Here is a 19,160-nt window from a genome sequence, read left to right on the forward strand (position 1 = left end):
GCGTTTTGCGCAAATTTTAGCACTTAGTCATTACCAGTCCATTACCATATACAGTAAGAACAGCTGGAGTTCAAGCAAAATGAGAAATAAAGGTCAGCATCAAAGTTTAAAACTGAGAAACAGCAAAGAGTGTAAATCACAAACTCTACAAAGGTGGCTCAACCCACTGTGGCTGTCCGTGATGTGGAGGGTAACTGACCACATGGCTAGATGTGCATACTAAAAAGATTTCTAATATCAAACACTAATAAACCAAAGAAAAAGCACATAAAGTACCTAATCCAGACAAAGAATTTGTTGAGACTTTTAGGTTGCATCTGGGATCTTTTAGGATTACACAATCCAGTGTATAAGATTTTTTTAAAGAGGAACTTTACCTCAGCAGACATCACACCAGATCTCTGCCAGTACCCTGGCAGTACCTGCAGGGACCGTGACATGTCTGCGTATGCAGGCAGCCCATGACATCATCCTGGCCTAGGTTGGGATTTAGGAAAAAAAAACAAAAATATAGATTAAAAGGTTTTTACTTTTTAAATATTTTTTTAACTAATGTGTAAAAGGTAGGGGGCAGAAAGCATGAGAGAGGAACTTACAAAAATCAGTAAAGTTGCATTTTAAGGACGGCCATACACGGAGCGAATTTCTTTGCTGTAACCACGGGTGGCAGGAAAGAAATTTGCTTGAATCCCTCGTCAACACAGAGTTTGTTGAAGGGGTAAATCCCCTCTGCCGAGCCATTGTCTTCTTCGGATGGAGGGGGGGGGGGGCATGGAGGGCAGGAGAAGCTGTTTTCGCCAGGAGAAGACAATGATTATTGGTAGTGGCTTTAGCAGAAGTTAGTGATAATCGCAGGTAAAACCCAGCATTCTGGTTGTACCCAAGTTGATCAATCAACTTGGTACATTCACCCTTCCCATACACAGTTCAAATCTCGGCTGGTTCCTGCTCCTCCAACTGAGTAAACATAGGAAGATCTGTGCCTCTCCAGTTTTAGAATGTTAATAATCCTAGCATGGGACCGAACCAAATTAAACAACCTCTTCAAACCACTATATTTGAAGGTGTCTACCAGGCCCAGCAGGTCAACCTTTGAGGTTTTGGGTCCTTTATAGCCTAAACCTATCTCCAAAACTTGAGAACATGTCTAAAACACGTGAAACATGTCCGCTGATCATACAAGAACTTCTTTGACATGCAGCATCAGGCCAATTTTTGCAGCTTCTCCAAAATGTGGTATTATTAACTTTACCACCTTCTCCTGCAGTGTAGAGGCCCAGAGACTACACATCCTCAGACTTAGCAGCCTATGTACAGAAGGAAATTATTGTGAATTTGTCTTTCTTTTTGCAGGTTGTGGCGATATCTTAAAACTGACTGACCTGGGAAATCATGTAAAGAATTGTCTGTTCAAACCATCGACAGAATTGGATCCTAAGGTTGTGCACTCTCTGTACTGTTTTTATGTTTCAGAGTCAATGAAGGGGGCATTGTAGCTTATACTATTTTGTTTTTAAAAAATACAAAAGCACTTTATATACAGTTGTTTTTATTGTATATGTTGTATAATAAAACCTGTAATAAGAAATATATGAAGGATCTCGTTGTTTACCTCCTTCTATAAATGCTAGTTCCCTGGCTGTCTCTGGCTTTGAGCTTTAGAAGTCAGACAAAAGTAAAAAACCCTGGTTTCCATTCAATTTCCAGGTCAGTGACTCCAATGGCATTTAAGCCTTTGTTTCAATATAAACATAATTTTTAAAAGAAGGTTTAATTGAGGATCATGCTCCACTTCTCATGCAAGTGATGGGTAAATGAGTATTTATAAGGAAGTCAGTTATATGATAGTAAAGCAATTCCCCCTTGGACCTGTACTAAACTAATCTAGACTATCAGAATAGCACAGTCTTTTCTGATTGATGTCAGTAAGTTGAAATGGTAGCTGGGGGTTCTACTTTAAAATGAGATCTCATCATAAATTGCATTATATTTATGTCAGTACTTTTGTTTTTTAATAGGCAGTTACAGAAACAGAATGGTTTTTGGTCGATTCTATTCCTGGCAAAGCTTCAGAGCATTACTTCCAGCATACCCTACAGGTAACAAATAAACCATTTTATTCAAAAATTTATTGTAATCAAATAACACTATTTATGTAATTGGTTGTATAGATATTATAACTGTATAGTTAGTATGTACATGTGAATTGTAACGCACCACTGTGAAAAGATGTGGCTGATCTGTGCATTGTGGTGCGTTATTTTAGGAAACGAGTGGCATACATCATCTTTGGTGCATTACGGCCTATTCAAAATGAATAGACTTCATAATCCACTTTTAATGCAAGTGCATAAAAACAGTACTTTGGTTTGAACAGGCCCTAAGACAACTCCATACAAACATTCAGAGACAGAGATATGGAAGCAAACTGCGTTTGCTGTATTCTCTCTTTAGAAAATCCAAAGTGGCTTGTAAATCTTGGGTCCTAAGCATATTTAATGTTTATATGTAAAACAAAGATAGTAAAACATAGTCAATAGCACAGTGGATAAGTGGTTAGCACTTCTGCCTAGCAGCACTAGCTTCATCAGTTTGAATCCCAACCACAGCACTACCTGCCTGGAGTTTGCTTGTTCTCCCTGTACCTGCGTGGGTTTCTTCCTACACTCTGAAGACATGCCGGTAAGTTATTAGGCTCTTGTCTAAATTGACCCTAGTATGTATGAATGTGAGTTAGGAACCTTACGATTGTAAGCCCCTTAAGGGCAGGGACTGGTGTGAATGTATAATATATATGTAAAGCGCTGCAAAAATTGATGGCGCTATAAAAGTACCTGTAATAAATAAATAACACATCAGTTCAAAAAAGCATATGAGCTGAAAAAATTGACCTCAAGTTTTACTTATTTGTTATATAGATAGGAGGTTAAAAAAGGAGAAGATGAGTTTCCGCCCCTTTTTTATATGCATGAGACAACTGAGGCTGTTTTCAGATGAGTTCATATCTACGGGGTAACTTATTTTTGGAGGGTGACAGGTTAGAGAATTGGTCCCGATCTTTATTGCCTTCTCCCAAAATAAGTTTGGAAACCACATGACTGCTCTCATTTGTCTAGTGACATCCCTTCATAATTTGTTATATTGTATTACACCCCATTTTCCGAATTGCAGGCTGGTATTTTACCTTGCACTTTTATAATGATACAATATACTGTATTTAGCATTTGTATCTGTTTTTTTCATACTTCTGTGTATTGAAAACCCCTTTCTAAACATCTTGCATGTTTGTAATAAAGTCAAAGAACAATAAAGTAAATCCTATTACTCTACATGGGTTCCAATTGTATTTACTGCTTCTAATATCTAAGGGGTTAATGTGTAGCTGTCTTATTAAAGAAAATCCCTGATATATTATTCCTGTGTAAAGGCATCCTTTGATCTGTGTAGCAGAAAGTTTAAGTATGAGGTTAGTAGTTATGCCATTTTATGACTTGCTACAGTGAACTTCATTAAATTTAACAAGCACAATAAAAAAAAACAATGTGATAATGCATCACTGCTTACGGTGTCTTGAACCATGGCTCCGCTGCACACGCTTGACATGTTTATACCATTTCACAACTTCTTTTACCAGTACTATGCAAAACAAAGCAACCTTCCTTACTTTCTGGCTGAGCACTAATAAATGACATTTGCAACAAAGGCCGTATTAGATTATATTTTTATTATTAAGTTCTTTTTGTTTTCTTTTTCAAATTGATATGTCAATTTTATTAGTTCTAATATTAGATTGCATAAGAAGCTCTGCTAAACACTATTGTTTAGCTGAATTACATAATCACTTTTTATTTTTAAATGTATTACTATATGAATTATATTTGGAACGTATCTATTAAGATATCCCCATAGCTCTAAATATGAAGAAACATGTCAAGAAGTTTATATTTTTGTTAACATTTGTGGCCACTCTGTCTTCTCAGACCAAAAAATTTGAATGACAACAAAAACCTTATATTTTTCAATGCAATCTGTATAGGTCCCTGCTGGGGACACTGATATCTGCGATTGTCTGGGGGATCTATTGTTGCTGCTGCATATTTATTGTTGCTGCAGCAGATTTATTGTTGCTGCAGGCCAGGGAATCTGCTGTTGCGGCTGGGAGAACTATTGTTGCTGATGTGTGATCTATTGTTGCTGGCAGTAATCTATTGTTGCTGCCGGAGAATCTTAATTTGCTGGAGGGGGTTGATTGTTGTATTGGGGGTGGGATTTGATGTTGCTGTTGCAGGATTTATTGTTGCTGCTGGGGATCTATTTTCTAAAAAAAAAAAAAGGGCCGCTGCTGAGTGGCGGGTAGGGGATGGGAACGAGGGTGACCTAGGGGAGAGCGGGGAGAATACCTTCACTTATTCTCAGAAAAAAAAGCCCTGCTAGTATACACCCATCGATGGCATACTCCTCGGTAATATTTTCATGGCTGTGGACTAGCACTGGTAGGATAGAACATGAAAATGTCACTTACAAATGTATTTATTCTATTGATATAAATATAGCTGCAAAGAGGTATTTGGATTTGATTTTTTTATTTTTTTTATTTTTTAAAGTAGCAACTTCTGTATTTTTAATTAAAAATTATAGGTAGAATTCCTATACAATATTATTTCACACCCACCATTATGAATCTGTACTTCAAAGTAATAATTTATACAATGAGTGTGTACTAGCACAGAGGGATAGTGCAAAATTTGACCTGTAATGTTATGTATCCTTTTGATATAGATTTATCTGCTTAGGGATATTTAGATTTAATTGTTTTTTGTTGAATGCATTCATTGATTTATTTATATTAATTTACCTAATTTGTATTTCTTTAAATGTGTAAGCTGTTTTTTCCACCCCTCTGACCTTTTTTCACAGGAAAGAAATTGGGAGAAAAGGCTCCAACAATTTCATGATAAGGATACAGACCAGCTTTGTAGTCATGCAGAAGAAAATACACATTTTTATAAGCAGATCCTACTAAAGTCAGGTGAGCATTTGTTTTTAATATGTTTAATATAACTGCCAAATAAAAGCCTCGTTCCTAGTTCTGTGACCTTAAACTGCCTGCAAAGTATAATTAAAGTTCTGGGCTTGCCTAATAAGGCAGGGTAAGAGCAAGTTGTGAGAGGCACAGTAACCATGGAGGAGCAATGACATATCTCCTTACATTCATTTAGACTAGCCAGAAAAATGAAAGTGGATTTCTGATTGGGTATTATGTGTAACTGAACTTTGGACATTACTCTTTGTTTTAAAGCTGAAATTCAGGCAAAACGAATATTGTATAATACAATAGACATGTGTATTCTTACTTTGACCTTAGTGGCTTTTGTTTTTGTGCAATAATTCCCTGTAAGAAAGACCAGTAACTGATGCTGTCTTTTCATGTGCAGGTTGACTGGTCTTGTAACTGCACCCTGTAGTTATCTCAGCAGGCATTCTAAAGCGGCCCATAGATGGATGCTTTTTGTTTTGATCAGCCAGCCGGCTGATCAAAAAAACAAATGGGTTCCCCCATCAGGGCCGGCCTTTGGGGTGTGTGAGCTGTGCGGCCGCACAGGGCGCCATGGGCAACAAGGGCGCCGTGCGGCCATCACAGCTCGCAGAGGATCAGGCGATTCAGGGCGCACAGCGGGAGGTGAGCGGCAACTGCGGCCTGGACAGGGTTAACACAGGCCGCGGCCGCCGCTTACCTCCCGCTGTGCAGCCGTGGCTCGGTCACCTATTGTTGCAGTGAGGCGAGCTGTGTATCTCTCACACAGCTCAGCCTCCGATCCTTCCACGCTGACTTCCCGCCCACACATCCCCGGGAGTGTGGGTGGGCGGGAGGAGGAGAAGGGGCGGGGCGAGGAGGAGCTGACGATCTCTCCTCTGGCGTCAGTGCAGGGAGGGAGGAGAGATCGTCAGCTCCTCCTCACCCCGCCCCTTCTCCTCCTCCTCCCGCCCACCCACACTCCCGGGGATGTGTGGGGGGGAAGTTTAAAGAAAAAAAAAAGCTGCAGACAACGTAAAGTAAGTGACATCTCTCTCCTTCAAAAAATGTAAGGGGGGGGGCTCTGTGTGAGGAGGGCTATGTGTGGGGGTCTGTGATGTAAGGGGGGGCTCTCTGATGTGGGGGGCTTTGTGTGGGGTGTCTGTGATGTGGGGGGCTCCGTGGGGAGGGGGGGTCTGATGTAAGGGGGGCTTTTTGTGGGGGGGTCTCTGATGTGAGGGGGGCTTTGTGTGTGTGTGTAGGGGGTCTCTGATGTTAGGGGGGCTTTGTGTGTGTGTAGGGGGTCTCTGATGTTAGGGGGGCTTTGTGTGTGTGTAGGGGGTCTCTGATGTTAGGGGGGCTTTGTGTGTGTGTGTGTGTGTAGGGGGTCTCTGATGTTAGGGGGGCTTTGTGTGTGTGTAGGGGGTCTCTGATGTTAGGGGGGCTTTGTGTGTGTGTAGGGGGTCTCTGATGTTAGGGGGGCTTTGTGTGGGAGGTCTCTGATGTGCGGGGGGCTCTCTGATGTGCGGGGGGCTCTCTGATGTGGGGGGCTCCGTGGGGAGGGGGGGGTCTGATGTAAGGGGGGCTTTGTGTGGGGGTCTCTGATGTTAGGGGGGCTTTGTGTGGGAGGTCTCTGATGTGCAGGGGGCTCTCTGATGTGCGGGGGGCTCTCTGATGTGGGGGGCTCCGTGGGGAGGGGGGGTCTGATGTAAGGGGGGCTTTGTGTGGGGGGTCTCTGATGTGAGGGGGGCTTTGTGTCGGGGGTCTCTGATGTGAGGGGGGCTCTGTGTGTGGGGTCTCTGATGTAAGAGGGGCTTTGTGTGGGGGGTCTCTGATGTAAGGGGGCTCTGTGTGTGGGGGGTCTCTGATGTGAGGGGGGCTTTGTGTGGGGGGGGTCTCTGATGTGGGGGGTCTCTGATGTGGTGGAGGGCTTTGTGTGGGGGGTCTCTGATGTAAAGGGGGCTCTGTGTGGTGGTCTCTGATGTAAGGGGGGCTCTGATGTAAGGGGGGCTAAGTTATTAGTGATCATAAAAAAAAAGTCAAATAAAGTGCAAAAAAGGTGCAAGAAAATGCGTGCGGGGGGGGGGGATGGGGGCGCCACGGGATTAGCTCGCACAGGGCGCCTGATCACCTAAGGCCGGCCCTGTCCCCCATACACCCATCAGAGTTGGAAGAAGAAATCCTCCCTGCTGCGCTATTGTATTCTGACAGTGGGACTCCTCAACTGTCAGAATACACTGATCCAATTGGCTGCAGTTCTGATCCAATGAAACATTTCCAACATTCCCATTTGAAAGAAACCGATTGTTAGATCGACTCCTCCCTAGCAAGAATGGCCCTGCTGAAGCTGCTGGATTTCGATCCATCCATGGCCAACTTAATGCTTTTCCACTCTCCACTGTATGCAAAACTAGAAAAAAGTTTTTGCTTGACAAACTCTTTACTTTTTTTTTTACAATTTCCACTAAATATGTACCTGTTGAGTGTTAACATTATTCTTAAAACTGTTAGTACTGAAAGGAAAATTATGAAACCTAATTGGTTGTTATGGGTCACTGAACTTTACCCTGCTATATTTTGTAAAAATAACGCAATGCTGGACATTTTGCCATGCTGCATAAATGCAGAACACTAAATTGGATTCCACTATTCCTAAATTAGAACAATTTGGACACTGAAAGGTAAATAGTTAATTTGCTATTTTGCATTACGGTAATATGTGGATTGTTCTTGGCATTGTGAATACGCTCACATTGTTAGTTGCCATTTTTATAATGCAGTAGTGTCTGTATATCAAACTTTAATTAAAACAAAAATTAGCAGCTAACTCCATCCAACACTAATATTTCAGTTTGCATGCTCCTAACAAACTGAAACACAAGCTATCTTCTCATGTCTTTGGGGACTCGGTTGGCAAAATGAAATCCTTAATGCTGCCCAAATGTTGCACTGAGTATAGGGTTGATTTACTAAAGGCAAACAGACTGTGTACTTTGCAAAGAGCTTCGTAAATGATGTGAAGCTTCACTTTGCAAAGAATACCCAATCACGTGCAAGGAAAAAAGAAAACAGCATTTTTTCTTGCACATGATAGGATGATGAAAGTCAGCAGAGCTTCTTTACATTTACTAGGCTCTAGAGCAGTAATAGCGAACCTTGGCACCCCAGATGATTTGGAACTATGTTTCCCATGATGCCATTGCACTCTGCAGTGTAGTTGAGCATCATGGGAAATGTAGTTCCAAAACATCTGGGGTGCCAAGGTTCACCATCACTGCTCTAGAGCAACTGCACTTTGCAAAATGTGCAGTCTTTTTGCCTTTAGTAAATCAACCCCATAGTGTCATGCTTCCCCATGGATTCTCTTTTAGAGACATTATCCATTATGCACTCCCACCCATAATGGATTTTCCCTGAATTAATACTTACCTGCAGCTCTAATCTTGAGATCTTTACTGTATGACCCTACACAGCCTTTTTAGAACAATCTCAGTTGGGTCATGCGACTGGGAAGATCAGTTGAATTGCACAGTTTACAAAATATAAAGTAAATAGTTATTATACATTACATTGAATTGCAGGGGATAGGCTTGACCACAAGGAGGGAATGTTAGCTCTGGATGCCTTGAGCCAAACTGCAGCTGCCTATGCTTCAGCAATTAAGCTTCAACCAAAGAACCCCAAGTTCCATTTTCTTCTTGCCATGGCCTTGGAAGAGCTATATTATGCTGCAGAAATCTACGGGTTAAGGAAAAAAGTAAGTGTGATTTCTATAGGCTTATGTTCAGCATGTCAACAAAAGATTATTTTTTTAATTTTGAAAAACTAGCACACTAAATGATATGTTTGTATTAAAGCAACATTGTTGCAAAAATTGAATAATAAAGAGGTTCTCCAGTCTAAAAAAAAAAAAAAAAAATTAATTAATTAAAAGCGAGCAGCTTTTGGCATTGAAAGCAGGCCTTTTTAAAGCTCCCCAACGCCTATGCAATTGATAATACTGACAGCGTACCGTGCTGTTCACATTATGAAAACATGTAGCGTTAGTGTCGCTTTGCTTAAAAATTGACTCTTCATGTCGAATTTGAAAGGATTTGAAGCATTTCAACTTCTTTTATCGAAGTCTATAGCATTGTGCCGCAAATGTGCTGGCATGAGTTTGCAGTACAGTTGCGGCGTATTGGTACAATACAATTAATAATAAGCATTTGTGGTGCGGGTTTAACAAAAATGCATGTCAACCGCACCGCAAACGCGCATAGGGTGTTTGGGGGAGCATTTTTAACGCTCATTAAATACTTATCAATCGCACCTATTAACTTGCGTTTGATGATTTTGAGAAAATTTGAACAAGCCCATACTGTAGCTGATAACTTTTAATAATAGAACACTGACCTGGCCAGTACTGTCCTCACCCAGGCCATTTCTTCACCAGTGTTTGGGTCCCCAGCACTGGCATGGTTACTGTGGAAAGCCAGCTGTGACTTGCAACTTTTTTACAGCTGGGCCCCCACTGTACATGCATGAGTCATGCTGCGCTTTGTGAATGGACCTGTAAAGTGGGGGTGGGTACCTGAAAATTCTAGGTAACCGCTCTCCCCCTCCCAAAAAAAATGCTCCAAAAATGAAAGAGGAGGAGAGGACATAAAGCAGAACTTCCCTTTTCAACTTTACAAAGATTTTATTGGGTTTTATAAAGTTGTGCCACAAGGTACAAAGGACTGAACACAAATGAGCACATTAGAAGTCATAGGAAAACAAAAGTACAGCAATCAAAAACAGGTTCATTCCAACTAGCCCATGTAAACATAAGAGAAGTATACAAGAACTATTCACAGACTTAAAGAGGGCTTAAAAATTGTAGTCCAGCAGTATTATGTCTTTTAAGGCATGTTGATGGAGAATTGTATTGCCAGTGAAAATGTACACCTTATGGAAAGTGAAGGAGATACCAAGTCCAGGCAAGGGGGCTAAAGGCCAAGGAGAAGCAGGGGTGCAAAAAGGGCCACCTGGTAGCTTGAGCAATCAAAGGGAGAAGGGGGGAGAAATAATCAGGAGGAAAGGGAATTGACCTGGGGGGAGAGAGGGAAAAAGGAGGGAGAACATCCCGTGCAAAGCAATCTATTGTGCCACCCTAAGACGAGCCCTACAGATGGTCAGATCCATAACAGGGAGTGGTCCAGGCCCAGACTGTCAATATACTGTAGGTGAGCCAGAGGTCCCATACCTTCAGGAACTTGGAATGGGTGTCCATGAGAATGGACATGAGCTTCTCGCATACCATAGTTCCCATATGCTGTTTTTACTTCAGCAAACTTAAGGAACGTTTGGCCCAGGCCTTAGCTATGGTCTTCCATGCTGCCAAGAAGACAAACTCCACAAACTTTCTCTGGGCTTTTGTCAAGGTTGGGATGGATTTATGCAACAAGGCTTCCAAGGAATTGTGTGCTAATGTGACATGTAAAACAGATCTAATCAGGGAATAGACCTGGGTCCTAAATCCTAGAGCTTTTTAGGCAGGACCTCCGAGTGTGGAGCAGGGTGCCAGGCTCCCTGCCGCCCCAGAAACAGAAGGGGGTGCCGAGGGAACAAATTTTCCCACTTGTACTGGGGTCATATAGCAGCGGGAGAGTAGCTTGTGGATTGGAGTGGACACTAGTACTACTACACTTTCAATACTCCCAGTTAAGTAGAACAATATTATACTGCAGAAAGCAGAACATTTTAGCATGTTCATGTTCACCTGTTAAACGGCTTCTTTTTTTTTTTTTTTTTTTCATATAATGCTGCCACTTCATTAACATGCTCACTTGGTACAGGAGGAGAGGAGGACAGAGGATCAGAGAGAGAGGTATCTTCTAGCATGGGAAGCAAGTCTTTTGTAGCATGCCTCGTTTTCTTTCCACCACTGAAGAGGATCACCACTTCTTCTGTCAATTACTGGTTCCTTCAAATAGAGATCAAGTTCATCATCCAGGCTCATTATTGCAGATTCAGAAGAATCCTCTGCATGAGGCCCCAATAAAACACTGAAAATGTCATGATCAATTCAACCACGATGAAGAAGTTTCTCTTCTGTTCGTTGTTGTCTTTTTGGACATTTTTCTGTTTTTGCAGCCTGCTGCTCTTTCAGATTATAAAAATGCTGTTCTGGACTTGTCTTTTCAGCAGGAACCTCCTGTACCTCCTGTTGAATATCTTCTGTCAGCCATTGTTTTGCCTTGGCCAATACATCATCAGAAAAGAAAGCATGGTTCTTGTATTGAGGATTCAAAAGACTTGCCACCACAACATTTTTAATCTCTTCATGCTTCTCAAAACATATATCAATCAAAGCTCTCTGACTTGACAGGCCATCATTTGAAAGTTGGAGGGTGTTGTGTGCCATAACACTGAGGTCTGACATATCAGCAAGCCTGATTCCTTTCCGCATGTTTGCTCCGCTGTCTCGAAGGAGCACAAGCATCACTCGTTCTTTGGTGATTCCTCATTCTTCAAGCATGCCTAGAAACATTTCTCTACTGTACTCCCCAGTGTGGGATCCTTGCATCACTTTTGTATTCAAGACCAATTGCTTTTTTATCCATCCGCTGTCAATGAAGTGGCATGTAAGATTCATTAGTGACTCTGTTTGTCCTCCTCCTGACCAGCAGTCAGTCGTGAATGAGAGTGAGTTGCCAGCATTCTCTGGTTGCAACATAGCCTTTACTTTCTCAACAACCTTTTGGTGAATCTTTCCCAGCATTTTGGTTCGATAATAGTTCTCACTTTCAGTGTGTACCTTGGCTCAAGTATGGACATCAACCGCTTAAATCCTGAGTCAGACACCATTGTAAATGGCTGGTTAACAGTGACCATCATCTCTGTGATTACTCTGTCCAGCTGTTGGGATCTTCCATCTGAATCTAGACTGTGACACCTGTTTTTTTTTCTGAAACATTTCTGTTATTATTGCCTGGGATAGTGGAGGAGGTATTTCAAAATCACATTGATATTCATTTTGTTTTTCTGTGCTGCATGATACAATTCAATATGATAAACTCTTAGATGGGCCCAAAGATTTGACGTATTTTTGATTTCTTCAGTTACTGATCCCATGCTTATATTGTTTGTGCATGTGTTACACACTGCTGCTTTTCCTGGAGATGGCTGAGAAGAGAAATAGTCCCAGACCACACTTTTTCTTTTTCTGTCTTCATCCATTTGCATTACAATTTGAAAGAGACAATAAGGTTAAAAAATTGGCTGGCTGGCTGGCTGCTGGCACCCTGGCCTGCTGTTGATGGCTTGCTGGCATCCTGTTGTGGGTCAGTGGCTGATGCCTGGCTGTGTGGGTGGCTTGCTGGCACCCTGTTGTGGGTCGGTGGCTGACACCTGACAGTGAGGATTGCTGGCTGGCAACCTGCTGTGAGTCGGTGGCTGATGCCTGGCAGTGTGGGTGGCTTGCTGGCTCCCTGTTGTAGGTCGGTGGCTGATGTCTGGCAGTGTGGGTGGCTTGCTAGCACCCGGTTGTGGGGTGGCTGGCTGCTGTCACCCTGTTGTGGGTCGGTGGCTGACGCCTGACAGTGTGGGTGACAACGTGTTAAATTATAGGCCCAGAGACACGTGAAGCAACACACGCAATTACGTCACGTGTGCGCTGCGCACAATATCGGCAATATCGGTAACTTCCGGGGCCGATTCCGATATATCGGGGAAAGTGCATATCGGCCCTCGATATATCAGCTTGGCCGATAATCGTTCGATCCCTACTGGAAGCGCACTTTGCGGCACACTCCTAACACAAAGGGAGATTTGCATATATGTGGCTCCACGGAAAAAATCTATGTGTTACATCGGTGGGAAGGGGTTAATATGTCGAGGAACAATAGGCAAATTTCAGTAACACAATGCAACCAAGCAGAATTCTTTAAATGTTCAGAGTTCGAGGGGCGTGGCCGGGATGTGAGCCTGAGCGGACGTGTGGCTGCAGAGCTCCGTGATCATCCGTGCTAATTCCTCCGTTTTAGGGCTATTTTGTTTGCAATACCTGGCTTGCCGGCTTGTCCTGCTCCTCTGGATCGTCCTGGTCCTGCTGCCATGTCGACCAAGCCGAAGGGTAAGCTGCCCAAGGATCCGAAGCCTCAGCGCCCGGGGAAGAGCCGGGCCACGTGTCCTCCAGGCGCCATCTTGCCAGTCTCCAGCAGCCCCCAGGCAAGTCGCTGCTCCAGGGCCTCGGCGGGGATGTCTTCCTCCCCTGACTCGCAGCCGTCGGGCTCACGGACACCGGAGCAGAGCTCTCCTGCGCCCGCGGAAGTGGCGGTGGAGGCGGCGGCGATCACTGGACCCATCCTCGCGGCCATTGAAGGCTGCAAAGCTTCCCTCATGCTCCGCATCGACAGCGTGGCCTCCGAATGCACCCTGATACACCACGATCTGGACAAAACCAGGGGCAGGATGACGGAGGCTGAGGATCGGATTGGAGAGGTAGAGGACCGGCAGGGATCCCATTCGGCTCAGCTAGCGGACTTACAGGCGTTGGTCGCCGCGCTCACTAGAAAGGTGGATGATGCCGAGAACAGGCAGCGCCAAAATAACATCCGTGTGGTGGGCTTGCCGGAGGGCGCGGAAGGTGATCGCCCTGAAGCCTTTGCTGAGGACTTCTTCAAATCCCTGCTGCACCTGCATGACCTTCCTGCTACCTATGTGGTTGAGCGGGCTCACCAGGTGCCCACGGGCAAGCGACCCTCGGGGGCCCCCCCCAGGACCGTTCCTGGTCCGGATGCTGAATTACCGGGACCGGGATATGATCCTTGCTGCGGCTAGGAAGCAAGAGGAGTTGCCCTATGAGAATACCAGGGTGATGTTATTCCCGGACTTCTCGGCTGAAGTACAGAGACGCCGCAGATCCTTTAATGAGGTGAGACGTCGCCTGTGGGAGAGGAATATCAAATACAGTATGCTGTATCCCAGTCGGCTGAGAGTGGCCCATCAGGGCACGGTGCGATTCTTCGAGACCCCCCCAGATGCCAGTGATTGGATTGACACCTTGGGTGCTGCGGCCTGATTGTTGCTGACCCCCTGTGTCCCCCTCGGCTGTGTGATGTCCTGGATTCTGTAAGTGAACTCCTGCACTGACTTCTGCCCTGTTTGCCCCTTTTATTCCCACTCCTGATCTCCTACATGCTCCTATTCTGCCTCCCTTGGATGTGTTTCTCAGGACTCCTGGACACTTGCACCTCCTTCCTCACGGCGGATGCTTGCCCTGCATCCTCCTTTGGCCCTTATGTCCCTTTTGTTCACCACGGAGCTCGGGTGAACTGCACTATTTTTTCCCTTTTTTTTTTCCCCCTTTGCTTGACTTTTTGCCTTCTTTTTGTTTTTTGACAGGCTCCCTGAACTGTGCTTCCCGCTAGCCCTGTTGGCGGTGGGCGGACTACTTTTGGACAAACTGTGGCGGTAGGCCCAGGCGGTCTGTTGGCCGGTGCCTAACCGCTTTTTTTTTTCTCAGTTTTTGGGTTCAAACTGTCCCTGGGCTCTCCCCCTTGTTTTTGGGGGTAACGGGGTACAGTAAGGTAAACGCTATGTGTTTGGGGTGTTGTGCTCTCCCTCCAGGAGGGCTTACTTTGTTTGTTTGTGTTTTTGTTTGGTGCATGGGTTTACTCGATCTTGCTGCTCCCCAGGAGGAAGTACCTGTGGGTGATACTTCTGGGGTATTCATTTATGTAACCTTCCAGGATGGCATCACGTAAACCATCTACCTTCTCTGTGCTATCCTGGAACGTACGGGGTCTCAATTCCAAGTTTAAGCGGGCATTGCTCTTTCAGTATGTGCAGCGTTACAACCCCTCCATACTGGTTTTGCAAGAAACCCACCTGGTGGGCAGCAAGCTCCTGTCTCTTAAAAAACCGTGGGTACAGAGGTCGTTCCATGCCTCCTACTCTACTTATGCAAGGGGTGTTTCTGTACTGATTTACAAATCTTTGCCCTGTGTGGTGGAGGCGGTGCACACCGACCCCTCCGGTAGATATGTGGTGCTGGTGCTCACTATGTGGCAGCAGAGGTATGTGGTGGCGGGCATTTATGTGCCCCCACCGTTCAAAGCTGAGGTCCTGTATACCGTCCTGGAGAGGGTCTCCGGCTACTGTCCTGCCACCTGCTTCTCCTGGGGGACTTCAACGCCATCCTCTCCCCGGACCTTGACAGGCCCTTGCCTCCCAAGGCCTTTTCCGGGGACCTTCTTCATTGGTCTTCGGCCGCCGGGTTGCAGGAGGTTTGGCGCTGGAAACACCCCCAGGAGAAGGTTTACTCCTTCTTTTCTGCTACTCACAAAATGTCCTCCAGGATAGACTATGGCTTCGCCAACCCGCACATGTTGTCTGATGTGGAGGAGGTCTCTTATCTCCCCAGCGGCTTGTCGGACCATAGTCTCTTGCAGGTCGTTATTCGCTCGGGCTGTGACCGCAGTAGTGCTATGTGGCGCCTCGGTGCCCAGTGGGTGGACCAGCCCGAGATTGTAGCTCAGACCCCGTCTATGATAAAGGACTATTGGCAGACTAATGCAGGTATGTCCTCTCCCGGACTGGTATGGGACGCCTTTAAGGCGGTTACTAGGGGCCACTATATCTCGGCAATCAAAGCCGTTCGAGTTCAGCAGCTGGCTGCGGTGTCCGACTTGGAGGCGGCGGCCGAGGCGGCTACTGGCCGCTATGTCCGGGACCCCTCGGTCGTTAACTTTGAGGAACTGCAGGCGAGTAAGAGAGACTTGCATCTACACCTGACTGAGGTCACCCGGTTGTCTATGTACCACTCTAAACAGAGGTTTTTTGAATACGGGGATCGGAACGGGAAACTGTTGGCGGTTATGTCTCATCATGATGCCCCCCTCACCCTGGTTCCGGAGCTCACTTCTCCTTCTGGGGAGGCGGTCACCTCACCGGAGGGAATTTTGGGGCTTTTTGGGGACTTCTACTCCCGATTATATGCTACTACCTTGCCCGCGGACCTCCGGCCAGAGGATCTGCAACAGCTCCTGGATCCGGTTGCCCTGGGTTGGTTGTCGGACGCTGAGCGCTCCGACTTGGTTCGCCGGTCACGGCGGAGGAGGTGGAGATAGTGATACGTTCTATCCCTGGAGGCAAGGCCCCTGGCCCCGATGGGCTGCCCATTGAATTCTACAAAACTCATGCCGGAGTGCTGGCCCCCCTGCTGGCGGCATTGTACAATGACTGCCTGGAGATGGGCTCCTTGCCGCCCTCTATGGCGGAGGCACACATTATCCTGATCCCTAAGCCCCCGAAGGACCCGAAGCTGTATGCTTCCTACCGCCCAATTGCCCTCCTTAATAATGACCTCAAGGTTCTCACAAAAATTCTTGCCTCCAGACTTCGCCCCATCCTCCCCTCCGTGATTGACCAGGATCAAACGGGGTTCATGGCCAACAGATCTACAGATGTCAATCTGCGTAGGCTTTATACTAATTTGCAAACTCAACATTTGAACTCCGGTGCAAGGGTGGTCGCCTCCTTGGATATAGAGAAGGCTTTTGATTCGGTGGAATGGCTGTTCCTGTGGGAGGTCCTCAGGAGAATGGGGTTCCCCCTGTTGTTTATACGATGGTTGCAGACAATTTATAGATCTCCAAGGGCGGCCATTCGGTTGGGAGGAAGGCTGTCCCCTTTGTTCCTGTTGTCCAGAGGTACGCGGCAGGGCTGTCCTCTTTCTCCGACCCTTTTCGCCATCGCCATGGAACCCTTGGCCGAGGCGCTCCGAACCTCGCCGGAGGTTCGGGGGCTTCGGGTGGCGTGGCTGGAGGAGAGGGTGGCGCTGTACACGGACGACCTCCTGTTGTTTTTGCAGGATGCGGGTCCCTCCCTTCGGGGGGGCTCTGGACATCCTGGACGGCTTCTCCAGGGTGACGGGCCTGAAGGTGAATTGGTCAAAGTCCCAGCTGCTTGCGATTGACGAGGCGGCCAGGAGCGCTGCCCCGCCGGATCTCTCGCTACAGTGGGTCGACAGTTTCATGTATTTGGGGGTGAGGGTGTCTAAGGACCCCTCGAAATTTATTTCCCTTAATCTAGACCCGGTGATGCAGGATGTTCGGGCCAGGCTGAAGGCATGGGAGAACCTTCCCCTCTCCCTGTTGGGCAGGGTGAATCTGATAAAAATGAAGATCCTCCCTAAATTGACCTACCTCTTTCGCCACTCACCCCAATGGATCCCCAAAACCTTCTTCACCAATTTGAATAGGCTCTTCTCCTCCTTTTTGTGGGGCCCTCACCCGCCCCCCCGCTACAAGTTTTCAACGCTGATGAGACCCCAGTCCCAGGGGGGTCTAGCCTTCCCAGACTGTCATAAATATTTTTTGGCCTCCCAGTTGGTTTCCGCGGTGTGGTGGCTGTCTCCTGATGCCTCCAACTCCGCGGTGATGCTGGAGGCGGCGGTGTTGGGGTCAATGGAGGCGCTGTCGCATCTGTTGTTCCGGGGCCCCAAGGCTCCGTATCCTTTGACCTCATCCATGCAAATGACGCTCAGAGCCTGGCGTCAGGGCCTGGCGCTGGAGGCTTACCCGAGCATCGCGGTCTCCCCTAAGGCGCCGCTGTGGATCAACCCTACTCTGCCCCACTTGTACTCCCTCCCCAACCCGGCGGCCTGGACCAGATACGGCATTAAGGTGATTTCAGATCTGTCCTCGGACCTCTCCCTCCCTTCATTTGACCAACTTTGTGAATCTCACGGGGTGCCCCCGTCTCACCTCTTCCGTTATCTCCAGTTGTCCCATGCCTTCGGGGCTCAGTTCCCGCGGGGGGGGGGGGGCGGGGGTGGTGCAGTCGGATCTGGAGCGGGTTCTTCGGTTTGATTGCTCCGCCCGCGCCGCCTCTGTCCTGCACGCCCATCTCCTTCGAGTGTTCTCTCCGGAGCTCTCGGGTCTCCGAGATCGGTGGACTCGGGATGTCCCGGACATGGACGCCGAGGACTGGCAACAGGTGTGGGATTCCCCCTTTAAGATCCTGGTCTCCCTAAGGGACCGCATGGTGCAGTATAAGATCGCCCACAGGGCGTACTTCACTCCCCATCGCCTTCACAAAATGCATGAGTCCCACTCCCCGGAGTGTTGGCGGTGCGGCCACACGCCCAGGGACTTTATCCACATTTTCTGGACCTGCCCAGATCTGTCTGATTACTGGTCTCGGGTCTACGTGGCTGCAAACGGAGTGTTGCAGGTTTCGATAGACCCCTCGCCCAAGACGGCCCTGTTAGGCCTACTAGACGATCTGTTCCCTAGGGTGGCGGATCGCACCCTCATGGGTCTCCTCCTGTTTTTCGCCAGAAAGAACATAGTACTTCATTGGAGGCAGCGGTCCCCTCCCCCGCTCCGGCGGTGGAGGGCGCTGGTGGATTCGGTGATACCGTTGTACAAGGACACGTATTCTCACAGGGGATGCCCCAAAAAGCATGACAGGGTTTGGGCCAAGTGGTTGGCGGACTCCTCCGTGCCGCTGCTTGCCGCCTGTCTGGGCGGGGGCGGCTCGGGGGTTCCATAGACCGCTATCCGGGACCGGCCGAGAGGCGGCCCGGACTGTACTACTTATCTTATGCTGTACACTGATTAACGTTGTATTCTTGCTGCCAGAATAATTATGCCCCTGCGTGGGCTCACTTTTCCCCCCTTTTTTTTTTTTGTTCATGTTTGATTGCCTTGACGTTGACCATGCGCTGCAAGACTGTTATGTGAACCTTTTTGCACCTATTGTTTTTGTGTTGTTATGTTTTTTTCTGTTGAAACAATAAAAAGATTTTCAAAAAAAAAAAAATGTTCAGAGTTCAGATGACTTAAATTGGATTGGTTGCTATGGACCACTGCAGTTTACATATCATTAAAGCAGTGCTAAATTTAAAACCAAAAATATAATATATTGCAGCTTACCAATGATTGGATGTGGTGGCTGCATTACTTCTCTTTATTTTTCAAGGTGTTTTTCCCCTCTGTTTTCACCTGGTAATCTGACCAAAAACACCCCTTCTGTATTAGAGTGCCTACAGTGTATAAAGGAGCAACAGAGACACCTTTGGACAGCAGCATTATCAGTCTGGGAGGAGGGGAGTGTTAGATGGACTAGCAGATTTAGATACACTATTAAAGCCATACTCCAACTAACACTTTTC

General features: G+C 46.6%; 1 protein-coding gene across 1 annotated transcript in view; it reads left to right on the plus strand.

Annotated features, from left to right (window-relative positions):
• The window catches only part of LOC309549761 (uncharacterized protein), a 146,957-nt gene that overhangs the window by 38,696 nt on the left and 89,101 nt on the right, over positions 1-19,160 (plus strand). Inside the window, exons 7-10 of the mRNA XM_082250271.1 lie at positions 1,354-1,439; positions 2,019-2,099; positions 4,918-5,029; positions 8,596-8,771. Coding sequence (XP_082106397.1) covers positions 1,354-1,439; positions 2,019-2,099; positions 4,918-5,029; positions 8,596-8,771 — 455 coding nt within the window. The remainder of the gene's footprint in view (positions 1-1,353; positions 1,440-2,018; positions 2,100-4,917; positions 5,030-8,595; positions 8,772-19,160) is intronic.

The sequence above is a fragment of the Pelophylax lessonae genome, assembly GCF_965119305.1.
Source record: "Pelophylax lessonae genome assembly, chromosome: 3".
NCBI lineage: Eukaryota > Metazoa > Chordata > Amphibia > Anura > Ranidae > Pelophylax > Pelophylax lessonae.